Genomic DNA, 24925 nt, shown 5'->3' with positions numbered 1-24925 from the left:
CTTCTTTTTACAGTGAATTTTTAGGTAGATTATTTTTTTGAACATTTTGATACCCCTATAAATCGAAATTCAGACGAGTAGTTTCATAGCTCTAAAGCTTTATGTACTCGTAAATCAAGATTATGGGCTTACAAAATTTGGGAACTATGATAACTTACTATATTAGAATTTTAAAATTGTTGAAAATTATCCTTGAATAAAAAAAATTATATACTATGCTATAATAATACTAAGTCTTACATATTATTATATTTTTATGAAAGACTATAATTTAAGGAATACTATCGTTTGTAGATAAAGTCGGATGACTTTAAAGTCTACTAACGACCGAGATTCGATTTAGATGCATTGGCATTGGCATGGATTGTTGAGTGGTTCTCATTTGAATCGCCTCGGGTCACATCCCATAAAAAAACGTAAATGGTACAAAAAATTCATTCATTTGAAAATAACATGGTTTTTAAATAAACATTTAAAGTCCAAAAATCAGAATTTGTTAAAATGCATTATGTCAGGATAAAAAGTTAAAGCACATATTATGGTCGATGAATCGACATTTGCCACATGAGATGTTATGTTTGTGTTTATATTATTCAGTCCAAAAGTATATTATATTATATTATGGCAACACTAGTAAGTTGATGCTGGGGACGACGAAAATGTAGGAAGTTGTGAAGGTACAATGTACATAAAATGACGACCTCGTTTCGATCTGGTTTCGTTGTGCATGATATAGGCTTATTGCTATAGTAGGTATATTATAACGATTATTGTTATTATTTAATTTTTCACAATCGGCAGACGGATACGTGGGCGCGCCACCGTAAGTTTCCGTATAAATTATATTATTGCAAAGATGACCTAACCATATAATCGTCTATATAGTTGTTCAACTCGGTGAAACAATAATATTATACTACTGACACCGGACGGCTTTCGCACGCATCCCAAATCCCAAGCCATTGTTTTTCACTTGCGGTTCACTGCAAAAACAAAAAAATACCGAAAGATGCACGCGAGCCGACCACGTCACTGACCCAGGTCGCGAGTGCGGTATATAATAATCGACAACATTCGATTCGAAGTCCTTTCGAGCGTACCGACCGAAAGCCGCTTTGAAAATAAAATAGAAATCCCTGTAGGTACAGGCATAATATCTCGATACGTATTCGGAATCCCTCGTTCAACGGTACTATACCTATCCATGTATAATAATCCTTTTCGCTGACCTTTATATTCCACTCACAAGTACAATACGCAAGTGGAATCATTGTTTTATTATACACAGTGACTTACCGACCATGCTCAGTGCTCACCCACCGATTTGTATCCTAAAATAATAAGTATTCAAATTATTAATTTAAATTATGATTTTTGGAATTGGAATTTTTGAGTATAATATTTAAAGAATATATTTTCAAATACTTAAGTATTCTTTTTTATCAAAATAATGATAACCAATCCCTTTAATACAATTTTTTTATAACAGATTATTTTCGGAAAACGTTGATTCATTTAAATCGAAACTCGAAATCGAAATTATGATTTTTTGAGTTTTAAATTTAATGTATCTACTGAGGATAAAAGTACTTAAATAACGGTTTTACATAAAATATAAAATACGTTCATATTTTAAATATAGTAATTATTCTTTATACTCAGATAATTCCAAGTATCTTAATAAATTAATAATTATTATAACTATTATTCCTAAATCGTTATAATAGTCTACTACTTTCTAAACCTATTTTATCGTAAACTATTTTACTCTTAGTACTAATAGCTTCATAACTAAGAAACTACTAGCTCGAATTTCGATTAATGTAAATCAATATTTTCAAAAAATCATATCCTTACAAAGGACACAACAAACAAGTGTGCACCCGTTTGAAAAAAAAACTTTATTGACAGGGCTCTTCTTAAGTAACAGAACTAACCTAATTATTTGAAAATATAACCCTTCAGCATGCGTAAAAATCAGAATTTAAATATAAATAATTTAAGGAAAATTGAGGTGAATATGTTTGGTAAATCACTCTGTATGAGGTGGTACGACTATATTACCATTTATTTTCTACCTTGAAACATAACGGCTTGGTTTACAACTATATATAGGTCTATGCTTGGGGTGCACTTTAAAATGTCCAAGAATCCAAATTAAAATAAAAGTTGAATCAGAGCCATAAAAAAAAAATAATAAGCTTCACAATTAAATGACCTTCTTGGATAACTGAATATTAGATCGAGAAAAAAATTTGGTTTTTCTGTTCTTTAATAACACAGTAAGGTTATAATACCTACTGTAAGCTACGATTTTTGAAACCAGTGCCCATATGAAAACAAATATTTCACTCCATATAATGCACAAACATAAAATAGAAACATTTAAGACCCTCTCACACGAGTCTCACGGCACATACTTTGCACTGCGAAATAATACTAACTTGTTGTAATACTACAAATACAAAGCTAATTGAAACATTCCAAAAATCCAAACAACTATGTGGCCAAAAAAGTATTTATTTTTTTATTGATCATAATATTGATTTTAAATCCTAAAATAAACATACAAACACGAGTATTACTCTTTAAAGTTTTGTAAAAATATTTGTTTTGAAATGTTTTAATAACGAAAAAAAAATAAATCGCCATTTTGTAATTAAATGTATTTATATAAGAACCAGTTAATTTTTGATGGACGATAATATTTTTAAATGAAATATACAAGCGTATATTTTATTACCCGGAGGTATATATTATATAAAAGAGTAAAAATGATAATTTATTTCAAAAACAATAGCTCTTGCGCTACGTATAGAAACTAAATTGAAATCTTAATAAAATGTTTTGAAGATTGCCGTTTCATAAAAGAAATTCAAGCCGGAATACTTATTAAAACTAACGAATTGAATAACGACGGAAATAAAAGTCCATAAAAACAAATCTGTCTTTGAAAATGGCTGCATTGAATAATTTATTTTATTATCTCGAAGAAAGTTTGAAACGTCATCAATATTTGTCGTTGATAATTTTGTTTTAACATTTTAATTAAATTCCAACAGAACTTTAACAGAAAGTAATGAATATAAAAATGGTTAACCAGTAATTCGTCACAGCCAATATTTCAAAATTGCTCACTAATTCGAAATTAAAATCAATTTTAACAACAATAACATTATACAACAAAAGAAATTATAAAATTTTCGTCCAACGTTCATATTATTAATACTATCAATACGCCCTAATTGTTTTTAATTCTGAATAAAACTCCCTTGCTATCGCTTTTATGATCACGTGTCCACTTCCAAACATTATTATGCAGTCTGATCACAGATTTTCTTTAGAAGGTTTATATTAATGAACATTTCTAAAAGCTCGCGAGAAAATCGTGGAAAGAAACCAAACAACTCTGTAACGAAAATGTCACCTAACAATTTTCGGATAAACCTACCTCAACTCTGGTCGTCTTTGAACGAAATGATTTATTATACCCAGTGATGATGTTTTTGTTTTTATATTTTTACCATCCAAACCAAGAATTTTTTTATCAGTCGACATTTCTATACTATGTGTTCATCACCTGCAGCACCACAGTTCAAAATATCACAGAGGTCTTGATGATTTTATACATAGAGATTATACGTCTGATTTGATAGTTATAACATCTATATGTAGGTAATATTATAGGTAATACCACAATATACGGTTTGGTTTCCGAATAAACAATGATGGTTGTATTAGTCGTTGACAGTCAAAAAATATTATAATAAGGATCAGGTTAGAAGATGATTTACTATTATAGAGTAGGCACCCACGTAGTACAACACTGAAATAATCAATATTATTAAAATATAAAACTGACAACACCGGAAGTAATGTCGTTATACGAAGAACAACCCGTTAAAGGATATTTTTTTACACCGTCGTTTTTTTTGTTTTTTAATATTCAACAATTGTGAACTCGCAGTCTGGAAATACCGGTCAGTGGCGTGTAGAGCACGGCAGTGCAATTAAAACTTGATGCAATAAAACGACCCGTCTGCATCGAATCCCCTCGATATTTACTATACATACGGTATTTCTAACCACCGCCAATGTGTGCGAATAATATTATGATGCAAATGACCTGCTCCGATAGATGTGATCACTACAGACATTATATTTTTCTTTAATGTGCGACGTGGATTCGTAAATAGAGGTGAAGTGTAGTCGATAATTGTAACAACTAACAAGTTTAACACGCAACTACAGCCCACCTCGTTAATGAGGCGTTCGAAGTAATATTTTTTCGAAACAGATGACTCTCGGGGACTACTTTACAGCATTTATTTCGCTATTGCGTGGATAGTTCAATATTTGGACACCTAAATTATATAGTTAGGTACATCGAAAAGAGTCTTGTGAACTCGTGACTGCAAAAAATGAAAGATCAGAGGGCCAAGCGTAAAAGTTGATTTTCCCTCTATATGAGAAGTTCGAATTACAACAGAGGCATTTTGGTTTTAGTTCGATTTTTTAAAAATCTTAATTTGATACTGTTTGTACTGTTTCCTTAATTGGACCATTTAAACTAATTCCAGTATGGTTTATGAAATTATTTGGTGCTAAAACGTATCAACGTGTAAAACGAATGCATTCAGTATCGATAACTTTCGGTTTCTACAATATTAAAATAATGGTTCCGGTGCAGAGATTTCGGTTTTGGTTAATCTTCAAAGTAATGGCCGTGTGGACCAGAATTGGTTATTTTCGGGACGGCTACGGCCATGGTTTAAAATCCACCTGCAACTGCATATTCAATAACTAAATGTTAAAATAGAATTAGATCGTTTTTCGTATACAAGAAAAAACTAAGCCAGCGACCTGCTAAACCATACAATATAATACGCAGGCTCTGTATTACGACGATAATAGGTAAATAATAATACACTGCAGTATACCGAAACAGTCGACGTAAGTATTCGCATTTAATAAAAACATAGTAAGTATCAATATTCTTATTTCTTTCGCAAGCCCATCACATATTAATATTATAACTGTTGTTATCTAACAGCGACTAGCACTACAACTACACAGCGCTCGGGAATCCCGGAATTATTGCAGTAGACACAATAACAATATTATAACGTATTGTGGGGTGTACAGGTATAATAATTATACCGTTATTTGTGTATGTATTCGGCTCACGCGTGTGTATATAACATAACGACATTATGACGAAACGCTGTTGATCGGCTCATTTCGCTATCTGTCTGATTTTCGCACCGATTCGCTCGCGCCGGCGGGCGGACGACGGCGACGTTCCACTTTGTTGTTTCGAAATAATAATAATAATAATAATAATAATTATTATTATTATTATTACATTACATGCGTGATAATATACGTACGTCTTTTGCGTGTATAATATCCCATTCACACCAAGCCGTTGTTTCTGAGCCGTCACGATGGGCGGACACCGCGAAAATAATATTATCGTTTTGACCGAACGGTTCGACCAGAGATCCCGGATTTTGGGTCCACGAAATCCGCACTCCGACACGGCACGGCTAACTAGCGCACAGTTCGCTAATGCGCGCGGGTAGCTCCGTTGGGTTGGATAACGCGATCGAGTATAATATGTACCATTGTAATATGCCATTATATATTATTATCTCTTAAATCGTACCTATGATGCGTGCACGGTGTCGGCCGTCGGTCGTTTGCAAAATAACTAAATAACAAATTGTTCGCTCAAAACTCTAGACTGCAGCGGTCCCGCGGCGGCTACTCGTATTTTATTGAAATCGAACACACAATTTTCGCTGCTGCAAGGTTTAAAAAAAACAATAATAATATTATAATGAGTGAGCATATAGGCATTGTATAAAAAATAACCATGTTTATTCAAAACCAATGCCGGGTATAGGTCTATTGAGTACATCAACGGGTACAGAGCAATAAGTATATTATATAGGTATACTGATGCCGCGACGGAAATGTGACTGGCCAATATAATTATATAGGTATAGACACTGTGTGCCAATGGGGATCTAGAAATAATGTGAAACGGGGTGCGTTAAATTGTTTTTAACCTTAAACGTTTACAATTTAATAAATATATATTTCTGAGAGCACTTCAAATTTAAATAGTAATATTTCCAACAAAATGTGTTGACAATTTACCAAATCAAACATCGATCACTCAACAAAATACAATTAATATACATAAAAATAAAAACTTAACTATCCAATTAACTTCTTTCTTAAACGAATTTAAAACTCTCATCAACCAGATTCTGACAACTGTCATTGACAAATTAATTTTAAAAATTGTCAACTAACCGAAATGTCATCTATATCCTTTATCAATAATATTATTATTAAACGACAAACGGATTACTGAATATACAACAATGAGCTTCAATATTTGCTATACGATAAAAAAATTAAAATCGCGTTAATTACAACAAAAAAAAAACTCATTCAACACAAAAAAAATGTATAAATTAAAAATAAAATTGATATTGAAGTACTGTTAGATAACGGACCAATCTTTGAATTCTTTATTTATAATCTTCATTTTATTTTAAAATTTACTTATCATGCACAGTTAGGTACTTAGATGCATATAGATTATTTATATTGTAAATATTTTATCAATACAAATAAATATACCCATATTATTTGATAACATTTAAGATTTAACTTATATAACTTTTACTAAATAATTCAAGTTTCAATCAATGCGGTTTAATGATTAAAACGGTGAAATGATGGACGTTAAAAACAATGAATTTCTGCACAGTTTCCACAGGTTTATATTAAATCACATAATACAGTTTTTACACTGTGTGGCGATGAAAGTAAAAGTGTTAATCTAAACATCTTCTCGTAACTTGTGATTTAACACACTTACTCCGTAAGTGTATAATTTGATTTCGAAATGTGAATATTAATGTATTATCGAACAACTACTCCTGGCTGTAGAATCATAATGAAAATAAAATATTATTTACAAGTAGTATATAAGACATACTGAAACGCATACACGACTGTCGATTTGTTCCACTGTGTACGCGCAATACGGTAAATGTATAAATTAATTATTATACGTTTCCAACCGTGATGAACGTGATTATTTCATCGGATTATCGGCATAGGTACCTAGATTATAGTATACAGGAAACTCGTTCAGTGGAAAAACGACGGAAACTCCATTTTTCGTATGTGTATGCTTGTCCTATATAAACATATTATCGTTGTACCTGTATATAATACTATATACTAATGCTGCCGACGAATCGTTTGATAATAATATTATAGGATTGGACGAAACGATTTGTACTGTCAACGCCTGAGGATTAAACGCTATAATATTAGTGAGTGTGTGAAATCAAAGGGCCCCCCATAAAATAAAATCAACATTATCTGCCGTGGCAATATTATAACCGTTGTTGTAACGCGTATTAGACGACGGTGTGCAGTGCACGAGTTCGAATGTATACATAAAAAATGTTATTATACAACACGTCGCGGCTACTAGGGGGACGTCCAGTGTTTAATTTTTCCTTTTTTCATAACCCGGTGCGTCCTCGGTCCGAAGCCAAATCTTTTAAGTAACAGATCCGACGGTCATCGACTATTATTATGAGTTCCAAATATGAGTATTTATATTAGTAGATTCATCCAAACTTAAAATGTGTGAAAAATGGTTGTATACCTGAGCCAAAATAATAAAATTAATACAAGATAACCTAATATTTTTGAGTTGTAGGCCAGCTCACTGCTTCGTAGTGCACCCGGCAGGGTAACATAAATGAATTGGAACACATTCGGGGTGGGTCAAAATACGATATCTTCTTCTTGGTACGCACTCACTCGATGATACCTTTTATTCCGGACGTATTCAGGAAATTAAATAAAGGTCATTTCGGGATGGACTCAGGATGATAACCGTCATCTCGTCGGATTGAAATAGACACAGACAATATAATATACGCTGTGATAATGAGCATACATGATGCATGAGTGCATAATTGCAGATCTATACTCTAACTGCAGTTCGCGCGACCAGACAGGCTGAGATGTGCATCGGATTTAATTGTAGATAGATACGTAAATACCGAATAACGGTGTGTACCTATATTAGTATGATGTACGCTATTATCGTACACGAAATTTAGGAGGGGTTGGGGCTTGGTAAAACAAATAGAACAGTGGTGTAACTATGAGGGGATATGAGGGTCATATAATTTTGAACACAACACATCATGCATAATATGAATATATTATGTACATACTGAATATGTCTATTAAAATCGTTATATGCACCTCCCCCCTCCCCCGTGAAAAAATTCTAGATACGCTACTAAAATAGAACACCTGATATTTTTCGGTTTTGATTTAATGTTGATAAATGTAAGTTAATATAAGAGAGAACAAATAAACCATTATTATATAACATTTATATACGATAGTTGAAAATGCAATGAGTGGTAAGAGGGCGCGAAATGGCTCATCCTTTAATCTGTGATCGACAGTCCAACTGAAAAATAGTGGTCGCCACTTGTCATAACTACCAGTTTTTAGCTTACGTCAATTGGTCGTGGTACAAATTTGTTGTTTATTTTATGCTGATAAGTTGAAAACCTTTTTTGTCGCTATAATTGATTTAAGAACGGCAAAACAAGGTTTACAAAATATGTACATTGATCATTTTTATTATAGGTATAATTTAATATATGGCTTATTTATTACTATATAATTTAATACACAAACTTTGCTGAATATATTTTGTCGGTGCAATAGATGCACTTTTAAGAAAAATAATAATAAATTCAGCAAATGATATTACATTTTGCAGACATATTGTTATTTTATTATTTTTTCATGATTTACAATAAATTTACTCGTTTTAGAAAAAAAGAACAGACCAAAAAATAACAATAATATTGTGTACCCACTATCCAGACACATGACTCCGGACTCGTCACTCGACGGCATTATATTATTATTACTTTGGTAGTGTAAGCATGTAATGCGAACATTTAAGTAATTAATTTCTCGCTTTCCGTTTAATTATTATTATTCCGTTCGTTTCGGCCGTCGTGTCTGGAACGTCTCGCATGTCACAATGGATCGTATACACGTATTGCGAACGTTACAGTGCATTTTACCAAAGATAAAATATTTTAATATAATAACTACACAGGTAACGCGTGCACATTATATTAGAATAAAGCGTTTTTAATATATTTTATTCCGAAAACGTTCCAGTTCATTCGCCTACGATGTAAACACGTGCCATAAATTATTATATATTTACATATATATAATGTATATATCAGGTATACCTAACGCCTACAAAAACAGTGAAATCATGTAATAACGTATATTTATTTATTAAATTATGCCTAGGCCGTATTTGTTTGAAAAGACCGTTTTATACATTTGTTAAAATATTAATATACCTACAAGGCTGCATCCGAGTTGGGTCCCAAATTTATAATTGCTACACTAGTTGGGTCCCGAATTATTTTAGGTACTACACTTGTTCGGTCACGGATTTTTGTGTGTACTATACTAGTTGGGTCCCGGTTTTTTGTAGTTATTACACTAGTTGGGTCCTGAATTATTTTAGCTACAACACTAGTTCTTTAATATTTGTTGGTAAGTACTACACTATACTAACATTTTCCTTCCCATTTTAACAGACTGTCTATGATCTATTTAGACCACAGGTATTATAAAAAATGTTTTTTACAGTTTTCTTTTTAACCTAACCAACTCGTCGAGGTTTAACCGGCATTTATCGCTGTTATAGATAGTTTATTATAAGATATGTCAAAAATTATCAGATATTACCGATAACACTGAAATTATTACACGAATGCTCGAAAACCACTTAAGTCTTTTTTTATTACGAATATCCCAATAGTAAAATTATATACGTATAAGTACTTTTCATTTACTTTTCAATTTAATAAAATTGTATTAATATTATTGTATGATAATTTAAACTATTATAATATTTTTACTAACTATCAATTACTTATACTTCAATATTTAAAAAAAAACTGTAGAAAACATTTTTAACCATACCTGTGGTCTAAATAGATCATAGACAGTCTGTAAAAAACTAAGTTTTTGAACGTTATGTTGATACGTGATTCAAATTCAACATCAAGGGCCTAAATCTATAACTGAATAACACCGATCTACATTAAAATCCATAATTATTATAAATTATAATTTAAAATTGTTTTATTTTCAATTAAAACTGAAACATCAAATAGTGTGCATAATAAAGTAAAATGAACAGCACTAAACTGATAGAGGTACCCCGACCTTGATTTTTGTACCAATTTTTTAAAAAAAAATCTCTTGTAGTTTTCATTTGTGGAAACTAATAAATATTAGTATTTATATAATAGGTATTTATATATATTTTACATGTATAATAATAGATATTTCAGTACACAATATTAGAAAATTGAACTCTATATTATAGTTAGTTCCAAAAATGATATCGTTTTAAGAAAATTCTAATTTTAAATCATTATAATAATATTATAAGCACTTAAAAGTTATAAGTTATAAATTTTAAATTCAATTTCTAAGATTTAGTTTACTGTAATTGTACCCGAACCCACAATTTTCGACAAGAATAATTGAATCTAAATTAATCCTGTACCCTACATAATAAGATTTTTCCTTACAAGTAAGTAAGCCATAGTTGCCCACTACAGTATAACATATTTTTGACCATTCACAAAAAGTTTCAATGGCAATGTGTGTATTATCTTACAGTCATCCATTCGTCCTTTGGGCTTGAATTTTGAAGGTCAGAAGGCATCCGGTAATATTATTATATAGACTATAGAAGATCGCACTGGCAAACGTGATTATAATTTTTCAAACGCGTGCAAGTTTCCACTACCGAGCAACAATAACAATAGCACCATTCCCACGTGACTTTTTGCAGGCTATATCATCGTCGTCCCCTTCTATCAGACAGGAGAACATTTTAACGCTCTCTTTTCCACGACGACGTCGATGTCTAAAATACCCGCATCCAACGGAGCTCACTAATCTTATGTAAGTCAAACCGTGTGTACCGATATCGCTCGCTAGACGGACTGCCACGCCGAAGACGAAGACAATCAAATGACGAGTGAGTAACAACAAAATAGTAACGCCAAAAGTAAAAATGCAGCTCTATATCTTTTTATAAAATATAATAATATCGAAATTTATTATTCGACTCGCATGCATTCGTTTCATTTCGTCGGTTCTATATATTATTATTATATATGTACAGGGAAGTTTTCTAAAGACTCAGGAAGAAAAACTATCAATTAGTAACTACATCGTTAGGTTATCCCTGTAGTTGAACGGAATTAAGTTTTAATACAGTTAACGAGCAGCAAAATGATTTCAATAAATGTAGTAATAATTTTACAGTGGACATATATTTTTATATAATTTACCACACATTTCTTTCAAAATAACGAACTGGCCGTCATGTGCATATGGGGTTCAAACTTGGTATTTATTTTAAATCTAGTTATTATAAATATATAGGAATGGTCGTAAATATACTATACACACTATTACTAAGAAAATTATCTATGAACAGAAAAAAATGTACTACACAGGTAAATTTTTAACTCTGTCCCTTTCTCTCAAAATTCACAACATTAAACCATACTATCTTTTATATACCTAACCCAGTGTTTTGTGTTTGGTTTTGTAGTTATAGAGACACAATACCATTATATCAACCACCTAATAAATAATAACAGTATAATATAATATTTAATGAAAATATATTCAGATTTTAGTTTATTTAAATAATAATTAATTGTATTTGTTAATGGTATCAGGTACCTATAAAGCTCTTATAAACCACCGTCCTGTTATCATTAATATGAATTCATTATACTTGAATAAAATTAGCCTGGCGTAGACTTTTAATAATATTATAGTACCAAACCTCTCAGTTTCTAAAATTCACGAAAACAAAAAATAAATCTCAAATAATCTAAAAACGAATAAAACGTATTTATTTACCTAATGATTTGCATAAGACATTTCGAGGGGATTACTTTTTCTTTGAATTATGTACGAATTTGAATATTGATTCTACTATATATCTGTTTATCTGAAGTTTCTACTAACATAACAAACATATTAAATAACTCTTTAGAGTTCATACCATTATAATATTTAATAAAGGTATCAGATTAAAAACGAGTAGGTACTAAAATTATAAAACAAAACATTACAACAATCGTCACAAATAAACAAAAATAAATTGTAGATATTTATTGAAAACCGATCGACGAAATGCATAATAATTTAATACGTAGTTGGTTTGAAGTAAGACATATTTTACTGGCAACTGATTTTAAGTGTTTTATTTTATATAAGTACCAAAAACGTCAATATACATTATATGAACAAGGCATTTGTATATTTTAATAACTGATTATAGTAATAGGATTATGTCTGTATATGTTCTTTAGTGCACTAATTGCTATTTTGCCACCATTATCCCAAATGATGTTGCTAAATAAAGCAAAAAAATAATTATTACAAAATTGTTCTTTATTATTATACCGGGAAAGGTTGGTTCCATGTTATGATTAACCCTTATACTTTGATGTTTTTTCTTTCATGGAATTACTTTTATTTCACGTTTACAAAAATAAATAAAATAAAAATATTTCCGTGAAGGATGTTTTCATTTTATTGTAATGAGAACACTTTTGAATTATATTTTAACCACCAAACCCTTAAAATTACCTAATATAAAATCTTTATTTTCATTGTCTTTCGTAATACAATAATATTTTTTTTATTATTACATGCATATATTATACAATAAAAACGCTAGAATAATTATATAGGTAGGTACTAGGTAGTTATGACTTTCACACCACACTCGTTATTTTAGAGTGAACCCCAGAAATATGGTTAAAAAAATAGATCATTCCAATAATGAATTAAAATTAAGTTTACCAACTACCTTGTGTTATTTAACCACAAAATTAAGAAAACCATAAAAGATGATTTAATAATAATATCTGCAGATCCACTCTGATAAATATTTTGTTCATAGCGTTATGTTGAAAACTTACAAATACGCTTAACGCTTAAGGTGTTACTAACTAAATCGTTGTTTGGTATGAATTATTATAATATATACTATCAAAACTATATGAACTAAGTTGGTCCTTTGAATTGAAAATTTGTTTTGCTATTCGGCACAGTCCATTGTACGTCATCAAATAAGACATGTATGATAAATCATATTATATGTAATGTTTGAATAAACAACGTGTTCACGAACACCCACTTACACTGAGGGATATAAATATATAATAATATAATCCACGCACTGAGCTTATAACAGTTATTTAAATTGCCCAATATTTTTAATGAACTCTGCTGACATAATAATAATAATATGACGATCGCCGGCTGTCTTAAACGGTGGATATAGCATATAGGTACATACCGACGAGGACAACAGATCGAATTGACAAGGTCTTGCGACCTTGCGTGTATCAAATCATATATACGCGTTACAATTTGTCCGCGTGGGAGCGTTAAGACTTACTGGCTCGCGATATGATGGGTGAAATGGACATATGAAATTAACGATACCGGTAATCCTAATGGGCAATATAATAATAATAATAACATCGTGGCGATTCGGTGTCAAGGTAAACGTGGGAAAACCCATTGGCCATCATAATAACAATAGCGAATGTCCGAATATTATGATAAACACGTCAAGCGTATAACCATAAATGACGATTTGGGCTAACTTGAAGTCTCGAACTTAAGTCAAAAGAAATTTATTTGATTAAAACTCAATGTAGAGATCCGTATAAAGACACGTAATACAATTATTGAATATATGTAATTCGAAATTATTATTCTATTTTGTCAAATTGCAATTATTAATTAAGTTTGGACAAGCCAAGTCATTTATGCGTATGTATAAAATGCAGACTGCAATTGACAAAAAATTATCATACTCATGTTTATTCCGTACACGAGTTATTCAAATTAATTCGTTTAATGAAGACGAAGAAAAATTTATTTTATTAAAATAGTTTAATAGAAGAAAAAACACAATTTAATGTGCATAAATCGTAAATTAAATTTGATTTATGATGATTTTAAATTGTTACTTTTCAGTCAAGACAATAAATCAAAATATACATAAGGATACATAAAAACTCATAGTAAAGCATCATTGTGTACCAATAAGAACATAGAAGAACAAATCTTCATAAAAATAAACAGACGATCATAAAATTATATTAGAAAAACACGAAAGGTAGGTTGTTGCGTCCAACATGAACATGAACGAGTAGTTTTCCTTCAAAATATTAGGCTCGAACAAATGACAATATTTTATTCGAAGTAATAAAACGTAATCACATTTTATATTTATTCATATTTTGAAATCTACTGCATATAATTAGAATAGTTCTACTTGAGATATATCTTCTTATCAATATAAGCAAACGCAATGAGTGACCTAAACTACAACTATCATCAACCCATTGTAGTCACTGATTATAATATTTTATGATAGATTATTCTGCTAATGTAATTTATTATCTTTAATTATATAATAGGTAATTAAAATCAAAAATAACAAACACTATGAAAGAAAATTAAAAAGTAAATTTGAATTGAATACATCTAATAAGTTTTGAAATTAATATTAGAGTAATGAAAATAAATAACTTGAAATTATAAAATAAATATAACTTTTTTACATAAATAAGATATTTAACATTAATAAGTTTATAATTAAATTGTTGTAATATGCATGATTAGTAAAACTTAGGTTATACTAAATTGATGTGTCAAATGTTTTAGAAAAATAAATTGTTTGACCTTCTGCTATAAAGAATAATAAGCTTAATTGATAAAATTAAAAAAAATTAAAATATTGGGTAAAAAGACCTCCCATTGGAAATGAAATGCATGTATATTCAAACAATAATATTTGAATAAATGTGGGAATATGTTTAGTATCAATCCGTGGTTTTAAAAATATATAATGTGGTGTTTACCATTACGCATTATTTAAGTTTAATCTTTAGCTTTTTAATCAAAAAATTTAATTTTTAGAAGTATTTTTTTGTTAAATTAATTAGAGGTACTTAGGAATAATATATTATTTGTTGCCTTCCAGAGTGATCTAAGATAACTAACCGTCGACGAACTTGAAAAAAACATTCCACTAAAAATTATGTCTTCCCTCACATTACCACAAAAAATCTGTCATCGATTCAAAATAAATTGATCCACATACTTATTATAATTTAAAACAAATACTTAATATAGGTAGGCATTAACTAATTCTGAAGTTTTGTTATTAAATGGTATCATCTTCACAATTTACATGTTGTTACACATACAGTTTAAACAAATCGATGTGAAGTATTGTTTATATCTAACAGTATCTAATGTATTTTAAATGAATAAATGAGAAACAATATAGGTACAATTACAGTATTACGTCTTTTACAGACTATAATTATAGGTAACTCATTATATTTAACGTTTTTAAATAGGTACATACGACTGCAGCTGTCTGTATTCGATTACATCATAATCATAATTTGAAATCTTCAACAAAAATATTGAATACAAATCTGTATTTTGTTCATTCCATTTCAGTGTTCTTTAAAATTATTTTAAAATCGAATTTTGACTAAATAATATCCCATAGGTATTAAATTGTGGAATGCAAACTTACGTATATTCAGTCAACCAATAAAATTAGGACATCTGTTCCAATGGTAGGTATCATCAACTATTGTGGAACGTTCGTGGCCTATAATATTTCGTAACACTAATGTTATGGTATCTTAACACGATTAGAATATTATTGTTTTTCTACCATTCCAAGAGATTCTATGAAATATTTCAAACGATTTTGTCTCTTATTTTAATATCATATAAGTGTTATATTTTTATACTAAACAATTTATTTTAGTTTATACACTTCAATGATTATTTATTAAGTAATAAATACAAAGTAATATGCATATTGCATAATAATAATATAAATCAATATTTGATTAAAAGAAAATGTATTTGAATTGTAAACCGTAATAATCAAAATATTTCAACTAAAAATAGATTGCCAATAATTGAAAGCAAATTTTCAAAGCACGACAACAATTTAGGTACCTACTCTTCGATTAATAATAATTTATACTACAAAATAATAGAGTAAAAAATACAAACAAAACCTTATCAAATCTTTTTTTATTATTGCTTTGTCATTGACACATTGATCGTAACGTTATTTATATGATTCAGAGTTCATAAAATACTTTGAATTGAAATAAATGTATTTCCGATGATAGTTGTAATAATTATTTTTATTTTTAACATTATTTTACTTACCTATAGGCTATAAGAATGATAGCAAATCGATGAATACATTGCAAAAAATATTCGTTTTCATACTGAAAGATTTGGAAAAACAAAAATGTATGATAGGAATATACATATATATTTAATAAACCTAATACCTATATATACTAAATATTGATATATTTTGTTATGTCAAATTAATGAAAAATAGTTAGAAGATTATTAATGCATTTCTTTGATCATTATTAATTGAACATTTTACTTTGAATTTTACTTACGATTCATCTAACAAAAATCATACGTAAGTACCTACATCTTGAGTATTTTAATTACTCTAGTGTTACAAGAGTCTCCTAATATTATTACAAACAAATTAAATTTTAAACTCTGGATTAAAATGTGTGATGGAAATCAAGCTACGACAAAAATAATAATATGCTAACGCTGTGTTTGAACGATATTATCACCATACACGGTACCTACATTAATCGTTTTAAAATATTTATTTCAAGACTAAACATTTCTTATTAGAGTAAAACGATTGGTGTCTCCTAATATAATACGATAAATTATTTAACCACGATAAACATAAAACGATTCACAGTGTACAAACTATAATATAATATTAGACACCTATGTTTATTCTTAAAATTGTAAACAGCATAATAAATAATAATTTCGTTTTGGTTTAGGAATTAATAACAGGCCGCTTTTTGCGGCATTATTAGTGTTTGTGGCGTTAACCAGCGTCACTTTGGCTGACGACGACAAATGGGTATGGGGCAGATCAAACGACCAATCAAGGGCCGACTCAAGGATTGGATCCTCGTCCGACGAGGTGATCCGAATAGCTAAACCATTATTGCGCAATCAGCCCAACCAAAAGCCCAGTCCATTATTCCAACCCGCCAACAACCCGAGGCTGGACACCAAACATTACAGGTAAACGATAAGACTTTTTACCTTTTTCAAAACTAAAATAGTAATAAATAAGGCACAAAAACGAATTGGTTTTAGAATAAAAAATATACATTTACCTTTTTGCATACATTTGATGAGAAACAAAAACAAATAACCAGAATAAATTTACAACAGAATAAGAATATATAGGTACACCTCGAAAATTTGTAAGAAGATACTTTTAATTTGTACTGGTTTTTACATTTTAAATAAAACTACTGATACAATCAATTCAAATAGTATTTGAAATGTACTTGAAATATATCTTAAATACTTCAGAACAAATACAAACAAATATTTGCTGGAATTATTTAAATTCAAAACCAAATAGGTACCTACTATTTGATTTTTTCTCAAAATTGTCTGTAAAAGATAATTTTCTAATTTTCTTTTTAGTTTAATTATCTAGATCCCTACCCATTGGCCATTGATAATAATTATTACACTATTATATACTTGACACGTCTTGTCAAATGTACCAATATTGATGAGGTATTGAATTATACATTATCAATTTCCATACAAATATATGATAATATAATATACTATATCATAAATAAAAGTAAAAGCCAATTATAATTTATAACATAATTAAGGCTTGTAATATTTCTACTTCACCATGACAAAAAAAAAAATTTTCTAAGTTTTTACATTGATACAACATAATATATTTCGAGTACAAATAAAATAGTTTTACTAATAATTTAATCGAAAAGTAATTTCAATACCATTTCTAAGATATTGAATAGGATTGTTTCGTGATTGACATCTGCAAATCATGTAAGTACGTGGGGTTTTGTAGTGTTCGTTAAAAATATATTATTAATGATGGTTTTCGCATCAGTTATCCTCATTTCGATTAAATAACTATAGAAGTAACAATTAAATATCATATTACGATAATAGATATGGTATTCGATCTAGAACGACTCCACAGCGATCTGATATTACGTCCATCGAGACTATATTATATAATATTTGGTACGTCTCAAGGGTAAACCGACATTTATCCAAATTAAATCTTAAATCGATGTACAGGGATGACTCCATACGAAACGGGCGTTATGAAGTCAACGAGGATTATGTACCAGACAGGGAACCTTTGATCCAACAACCAATCCATATATCTGAGACCTTTAGCAGTAGGCCCTTCGACAGACCACCGCCGCCGCCGCCAAATAACCTACCGCAAAGACCTTTGTCCAACTTCCAAGTGCCTTTGCGGCCGCAGAGACCGAATGTCCTCATCGATTCCGTGCACGCGCCATCCAGGAAACCCGTGCCTGCAGCCACCGAACCGGCCGGTTCTGCAGTGGGCATACTCACTGGACCAGTGCCGTCGTGGCAACGACCGGCGGTCCACAAAAACGGCGATCCAACGAATTTCGAAAAGTGCAAATGCTCGTTCTCTTTCAACTGTAAATCTCCCGGGATCAAGTTCGTAAGTACAATATATTATTATATTATACACTATATCGTCGAGATTTAAGCGTGAATAAAAATTAATATATATATATATATGTATACGGGTGAAGCCGGGCACTTTTCGAATTTATCTATTGTTACCGAATTGTATAGGTAGAGAGCACTTTTAGGTATTTAATTCAATTGAACACAGACTCTAAAGTATCAAATTAAGTTAAAGTTGATAAAGTACCAATACGGAATTAAAGAGAAACAAACTAAGATAATTGTCTAGCATGTGGGAAACATCGTTCTTTATCTTGATAAAACTAAAACCAATAGTTTTAATTAAACCGACGTTCTCTGTGAAGGTTTAAAAACCACAAATCATGAACAAATAATTGAATTTGTAATATTTATTCCAAAACAACGTAATTACTTACTACCTATAATAAACTACATTTGGTAAGTGGAAAAACTCATAATATACATCACTAATAAAATGTTTGAATGAATTAAAAAAACATAGAACAAAATGTGTTTTTATGTAATTTAATTCAATTTTTATGTTTCGCTGATTTTATCAAAAATGTGTTCAATTAGCTGATCAAATAAGCAATATTTAAATAATTATTAGGTAGGTTTGTTGAAATATGAGAGCATATTTAAATTTTTTATAGTACCAAAATTATCAATATTGTCTTTAATAAAACAATATCACAACCAAACTAACTTTGCATTACTCTTTAATTTTTGGATATCAGGAAAATGTGGAAAAACAACACAGACTAGCATAAAAAAATATGTATAAAAGAAAACGACGAGTATTTAGTAATTTATATTTATTACCGTATAATTAAAATTCGAAATATTACTGTTTTTAATTACATAATACCTACTCAGTTTTTAATGAACAGTATATAAACCAACAGTAATCCCACAGCAAACGCTGTTCTCTTTTATCATTTATCTCTAATACATTTACCTCTTTGCGTGATTAAAATAAAAGTTTAAATTAAAGAATACGCATTAAATTTTTTTTAAATAGACTTCTATAATAAATACATTCCTAATATTTAATATTCATCATTCATCCCTTTGAAAGTAAGAATTTTATTATGTTTTCTGGTTCTAACCTTACCAGTCAAATTAAAATACCGTCAAACAAAATAAGGTTTCTTATCCCAATATAATATTATTATCTCTTTAAAAATGTGTTTTTACAATAAACCATGTTAATGCGATTTATAGTAGGATATATAATATATGTATACTATATTACTATGTAGGATGTTGATTCCAAACACCATATTACATAATAGTCGTGATTATCTAAACGTTTTCTTTGTCCTATGAGATCCGAACAATTACATTATGTGATATGCGTTTTTGTGGGGGACAAACATTTTGCGGTGGCCACACACATACAGCTCGTCATACTTTTAATCGGATTAGAGCAAACTCCTTTTGTCATCTTTTAAATAAATACGAAAAAGTCTTTATATATTTTTCTTACAGACTCATAACTTACAAAACATTATTAATACACGGTTTTCATTTATATGAAAAAAAAGGAATAGTTTTGGGTGATAAATGTAAAACATGAGAAAATAAATTATCAATATTATAATTAATAGTTGCTTGCAGATATTTCATTAAAACATGATTAATTAATGTATATTTTTCAGGGAAGCTGTGATGAGGGAAAACAATACTGTTGCTACAATGATTTTGATGGTGCGAATTCAGGAAGCCAAGAAGTTGACAAATATGGAGGAGACCGAAGTGAACCCATACCTTCTGTTTTAGTTGGTCCAGGTGGAAGTCACAGACCAGGTTTGAAACCTGGCATATATGGACAAGTTTCCAACAAAAATGTAAGAACCTCAAACTGTAAGTGCATGGTATACGCATATTAATATTAGTTTAAGGCTATTGCATAATGTAATTAATTAAAAATAAATACAATTAACATTGATTTGCTTATAGCTAAAATAATGATATTAACTACAAAATAAAATATAAAGCTAATTTATAATTATAATAACTAAATTAAATGAAAATGTCTGTGTTATACTCTTTTAAGTCATTGGTGGTGCTAAATAAAACCAATCCTGAATAAAGATCAGATAATTATTTTAAGTTTTTGACTCGATCGTCCAATTTCAAGATATATCAATAACACAGTTTATCTCGTACTTCAATTTTATTTTGGATCAAAACACCTAAGATTCAAATTTAATATAGTATAAAAAATAAAATATGATTCCCGGTGACTTATTAATTGTATTTAAATAGGTGTAAAAATGATGAATGTGTGTTTCAAGACTTCAAAAATTAATAAAAGCAATAAATTTAAATTTGTATCTATTATAATTTTAAATTTTAAATTAGCTTTAACTAAGTTCTAATACTTGAGCTTAATTAAAATATTTATTTATAATGTTTCATCATGTATTGCATCAAACAAAATAATATAACTAACTTGGGAGACTTGAAAATAGTTAGAAAATATAACTGTATTTATTATTGTATTTCATATTTTAATTCCAATATATTGAGAAAATGTTTCCAAATAAAATTTAATTTAGTTCGTAAATTGCAATTTAAATTTGTTTAAAATGTTTAGGAACATATTGATCGACAAGAATTTATTGGTAACAGTTTTCCAAATGAACCATTATTCAACAGAAGACCCAATGAGTACGGAAATAACCCTTTTATTATTCCAAGACAATTGTAGGTATAGTAAATAATGTTATAAATAAATGTAATTACTATTATATTTTTTTTTATATGAATTGTATTATAATTTTAACAAATTCTAATTTATAATTTTATTTATACTTCGTTACATAACACATACTGTAAAATATCAGTCATTTATAGTTGGTACTTAAAAAGTATGTTTACGTAATAAACATGATAATATAAAAAATATTTTACGCCAGCTAGGATCAATATAATATTTATTGTATATAATAAAATATAATATTTGTATGTATGTCTCACGATGTAGAGAAGATATCTTCATTTTTAAAAAAATCTAATAAGTATGAATTATTTTTGAGATTCAATTTAAATTCAATTATTATGTAAGGGTACTTGTTTATCTTTAGCTATAGCTTATACATAATAATAGCTTACAACAGTTAATTTATTAAATAATAGTACCTATAAATGATTTATTTTATACTAGCAACATATTGTAAACAGTATTCTAAGCATCTAGGTTTTATATTATTAGTTATTTATTTATATTTTATTTAAGTAAGAAAATAAATTATCATTATGTATTCCATACAGCCACAATTAATGTTATTACCTAAGGAAAAACTTGTTTTCAATAACATATATAGCCAAATATTAAATCGTTTCAAATATGTTTTGTGTAATATAAATCTATACAATACATAAGATACAAAATAAATGAAACTTTTGATTTGATGTTTATAATGGTTATCTATCTATCTATATATATATATATAGTATAGTAAATATCTTGTATAGTAAAGACGTATAGTATGATATTGGTATAGTATAGTATATATGTAAAAATGAATATCTGTCTATCTTTTCTTTATGCCTGCCTAAACGTCTTGACCGATTTGACGAAATTGTTCGAAAGCGCATGAGTGGATGATTTAAATTTTAGATGAACAATTAGACCAGATAGGTGCAACCCAAGAAGGTACTCAAACAAGGATTTAGAGATTTATGAAGGAAATTTTTGTTAATAAGTGGTTGATATTGGATATAGGAGAATTATAAATATATTTATTAGAAAATTTTTTTTTTTTTATTATTTATTGGTTTCCATTGGTTAATCGGCCGGATCAGATATGAACATGCATCAAATCGAATTTTTGCACATTGCCTACCAAGATGGCTGAGTTGCACTAATAGTAAGCCTTACATCCGAATATAGCCTCTAATCAGAGTGTCCTCAATCAAAATAACAACATTTAAAAAAAAACATATTTTTCAAGTAGAGTATGCACCTATCACAAACTCCTATAACCTATTATCTACTCACATCATCACAAGTGAGTCTCATATAGAGTTGGAATTTTTAACGGGCAACAAAGTGCAAGGGGTTGGGTAGTGATATTATATATATCTACCAAACTACTGTACTACCGAAACAAAAAAATATATAATTTTTTAATTTTTTGAACAGAAACATTACCTAGTCTGACTTCACGGTATTGTGTAAATGCATACAAAAAGATTCAAAGGCATTATTAACGAGATAATTTTTTTTGTGCTGGAATGTGTATTATATTATATAATCGATAAAAAATTATAGGTGTACTGTAATTAGAATAAATTGTATACAAATTAATTAATAACAACTTTTTGGCTTTGAAGGTCGACTATCAGACGAATATCTTTATAATATTAAGAATTCAAAACTATTAGGTAACTTGTGCCTATAAGTATTTAGAAATATTAAAGTATACAAAATATACATGGCATATTCAGCACATAAATTGTAAAATAAAAACGATACGATAAAATATTTAAAAAAATAAATATTTATTGACAAGTGTTCGGCTGAGTGTCTACAAATATATTAAAAATAAGTCTCATGATTTAAAATGCTGTGGCTAGGAAGAAATAAACACAATGCAAATAATCTAGATAGTTTTAAAAAAACATTGAAATATAACGAGAATCGGGAATGACTCGATAATGAGTGATAAGTTATCACTGATAACCAATTTTTACATTCTCGAAAACAAAATAATATTTTGAAATAGTACAAAACAGTGTATAAATCTATAATGTTAACATTAAGTCTATAGCATTGAATCTATGTTGATGTACAAACAAAAACTATAAATATTTTCAAAAGTCATGCATAGAAAAAAATATAAATAAATCAGATAATGTCACTTGTTCTAGAATTAATAAATCAAAATGTTTAACTTTACTCTGCAAAATGCATCAAAATATTATTGGTATAAAAAAATATATATATACATATTCTAGTAAACCAGTTTCTTTGTAAATTAACACATTCCAAATATTATAATAATTAGTAACAAATGAGAATAAAAAAAACAAATCTATTTAAGATTTTATTCTCTACTTTTGAAAATACTCAAGTTACCTATCTACAGCTATTTATAAACTACATATGTTTGAAAAAAAATATAGGCAATTCGATTTGCAAAATTTTAAAGAACGGTCCAAACAACAAAAGTTAATTTTTCGGGAAAAAAATGAAAACTCTGTAGCCACATATGTTTTTATTATTGTTCAATGGTAAATGTAAGATCATAATATGTTCTATAGATTTTCATACTCTGGTCTCTGATAAACTATGTAGCTACAACAGTGGTTTAGTTCCCACTTTTGTGAAATTAATCACTTTATGTGCAGAACGAAAATTATCTTGTTTTTTGCAATACAACAGCACAAAATCTCAAATCAAAATTAATTTTCCATGTGCAACGTTTGAAAATCTAATTACGCAAAAACAATATTCGAACATCTTATACCTACCTACCTACTGTAACGTCGTAACGAATCCACGGGTGACTGATCCAAATGTCAGAATTTACACATAATTAAATATTTTGAAACACAATTAAGTTGGATTGATTATTATATTATTATTATATTATATTATTATATTATATTATATTATGATTTAAGTCTGAAAATAATATTTTGCAGAACCATAACAAATTACAAAGATTATTGTTTTCTGAAAATAATAAACGATATTATTTATATTTATTTACTTCTTATGGAGCTATTCAATTTTTCAATTATTTTATTTATACAGTAAATTTAGTTGCCCTTAAAAACTCATAGAAACAGTCTTGTGATTTATGTATTTATGGCATTGTTTATTAATTTATGATATTTAAATAAGCATGTTTATATTAATTAAAATATTATTATGAATTTATATGAATATATTATGAATACATATTTCCCATACAAGCAATTTGCGTTTGTGAATAAAATACAAGAATAAGCCCGTACATTTAAACGACAATATTGGCTAATAGTTAAGCTAAAGTATAGCTAAGTAGGTACTTAGGTACTTACAAAATATACTTTAATGCACCCGAATTTGCCTCCTGAATCTCATATAGTAGATAGGTTTTTTAAGTATTGCATAAATTCTACCAGACTTCTTTTTATA

At 28.9% G+C, this 24925-nt stretch overlaps 2 protein-coding genes across 10 annotated transcripts in view; one reads left to right on the top strand and one right to left on the bottom strand.

The window, feature by feature from the left end:
* The window catches only part of LOC111031534, a 58260-nt gene that overhangs the window by 22317 nt on the left and 11018 nt on the right, over positions 1 to 24925 (bottom strand). The window lies entirely within an intron of this gene.
* On the top strand, positions 11021 to 21557 carry LOC111031535. 2 transcript variants are annotated; one of them, XM_022311533.1, is made up of 5 exons: positions 11021 to 11155; positions 17091 to 17340; positions 18397 to 18799; positions 20451 to 20655; positions 21392 to 21435. In XM_022311533.1, coding segments are annotated over exons 1-5 (867 nt in total). In that variant the 5' UTR covers positions 11021 to 11148; the 3' UTR covers positions 21394 to 21435. The 2 variants fall into 2 exon arrangements, with proteins under 2 accessions (XP_022167225.1, XP_022167224.1); XM_022311532.1 differs by having other exon boundaries at positions 11025 to 11155; positions 20451 to 20639; positions 21392 to 21557.

This window comes from Myzus persicae, unplaced genomic scaffold (genome assembly GCF_001856785.1).
Source record: "Myzus persicae strain clone G006 unplaced genomic scaffold, MPER_G0061.0, whole genome shotgun sequence".
NCBI lineage: Eukaryota > Metazoa > Arthropoda > Insecta > Hemiptera > Aphididae > Myzus > Myzus persicae.
Note: the sequence above shows the minus strand (reverse complement) of the source record. Positions and strands in the feature narration are given on the sequence as shown.

Bases quoted from the DNA above. Each gene is read 5' to 3' on its own strand.
- LOC111031535 (XM_022311532.1), top strand. The intron at 17,341-18,396 runs GTAAACGATAAG...ATCGATGTACAG, and splicing joins CTGGACACCAAACATTACAG to GGATGACTCCATACGAAACG. The intron at 18,800-20,450 runs GTAAGTACAATA...TATATTTTTCAG, and splicing joins AATCTCCCGGGATCAAGTTC to GGAAGCTGTGATGAGGGAAA.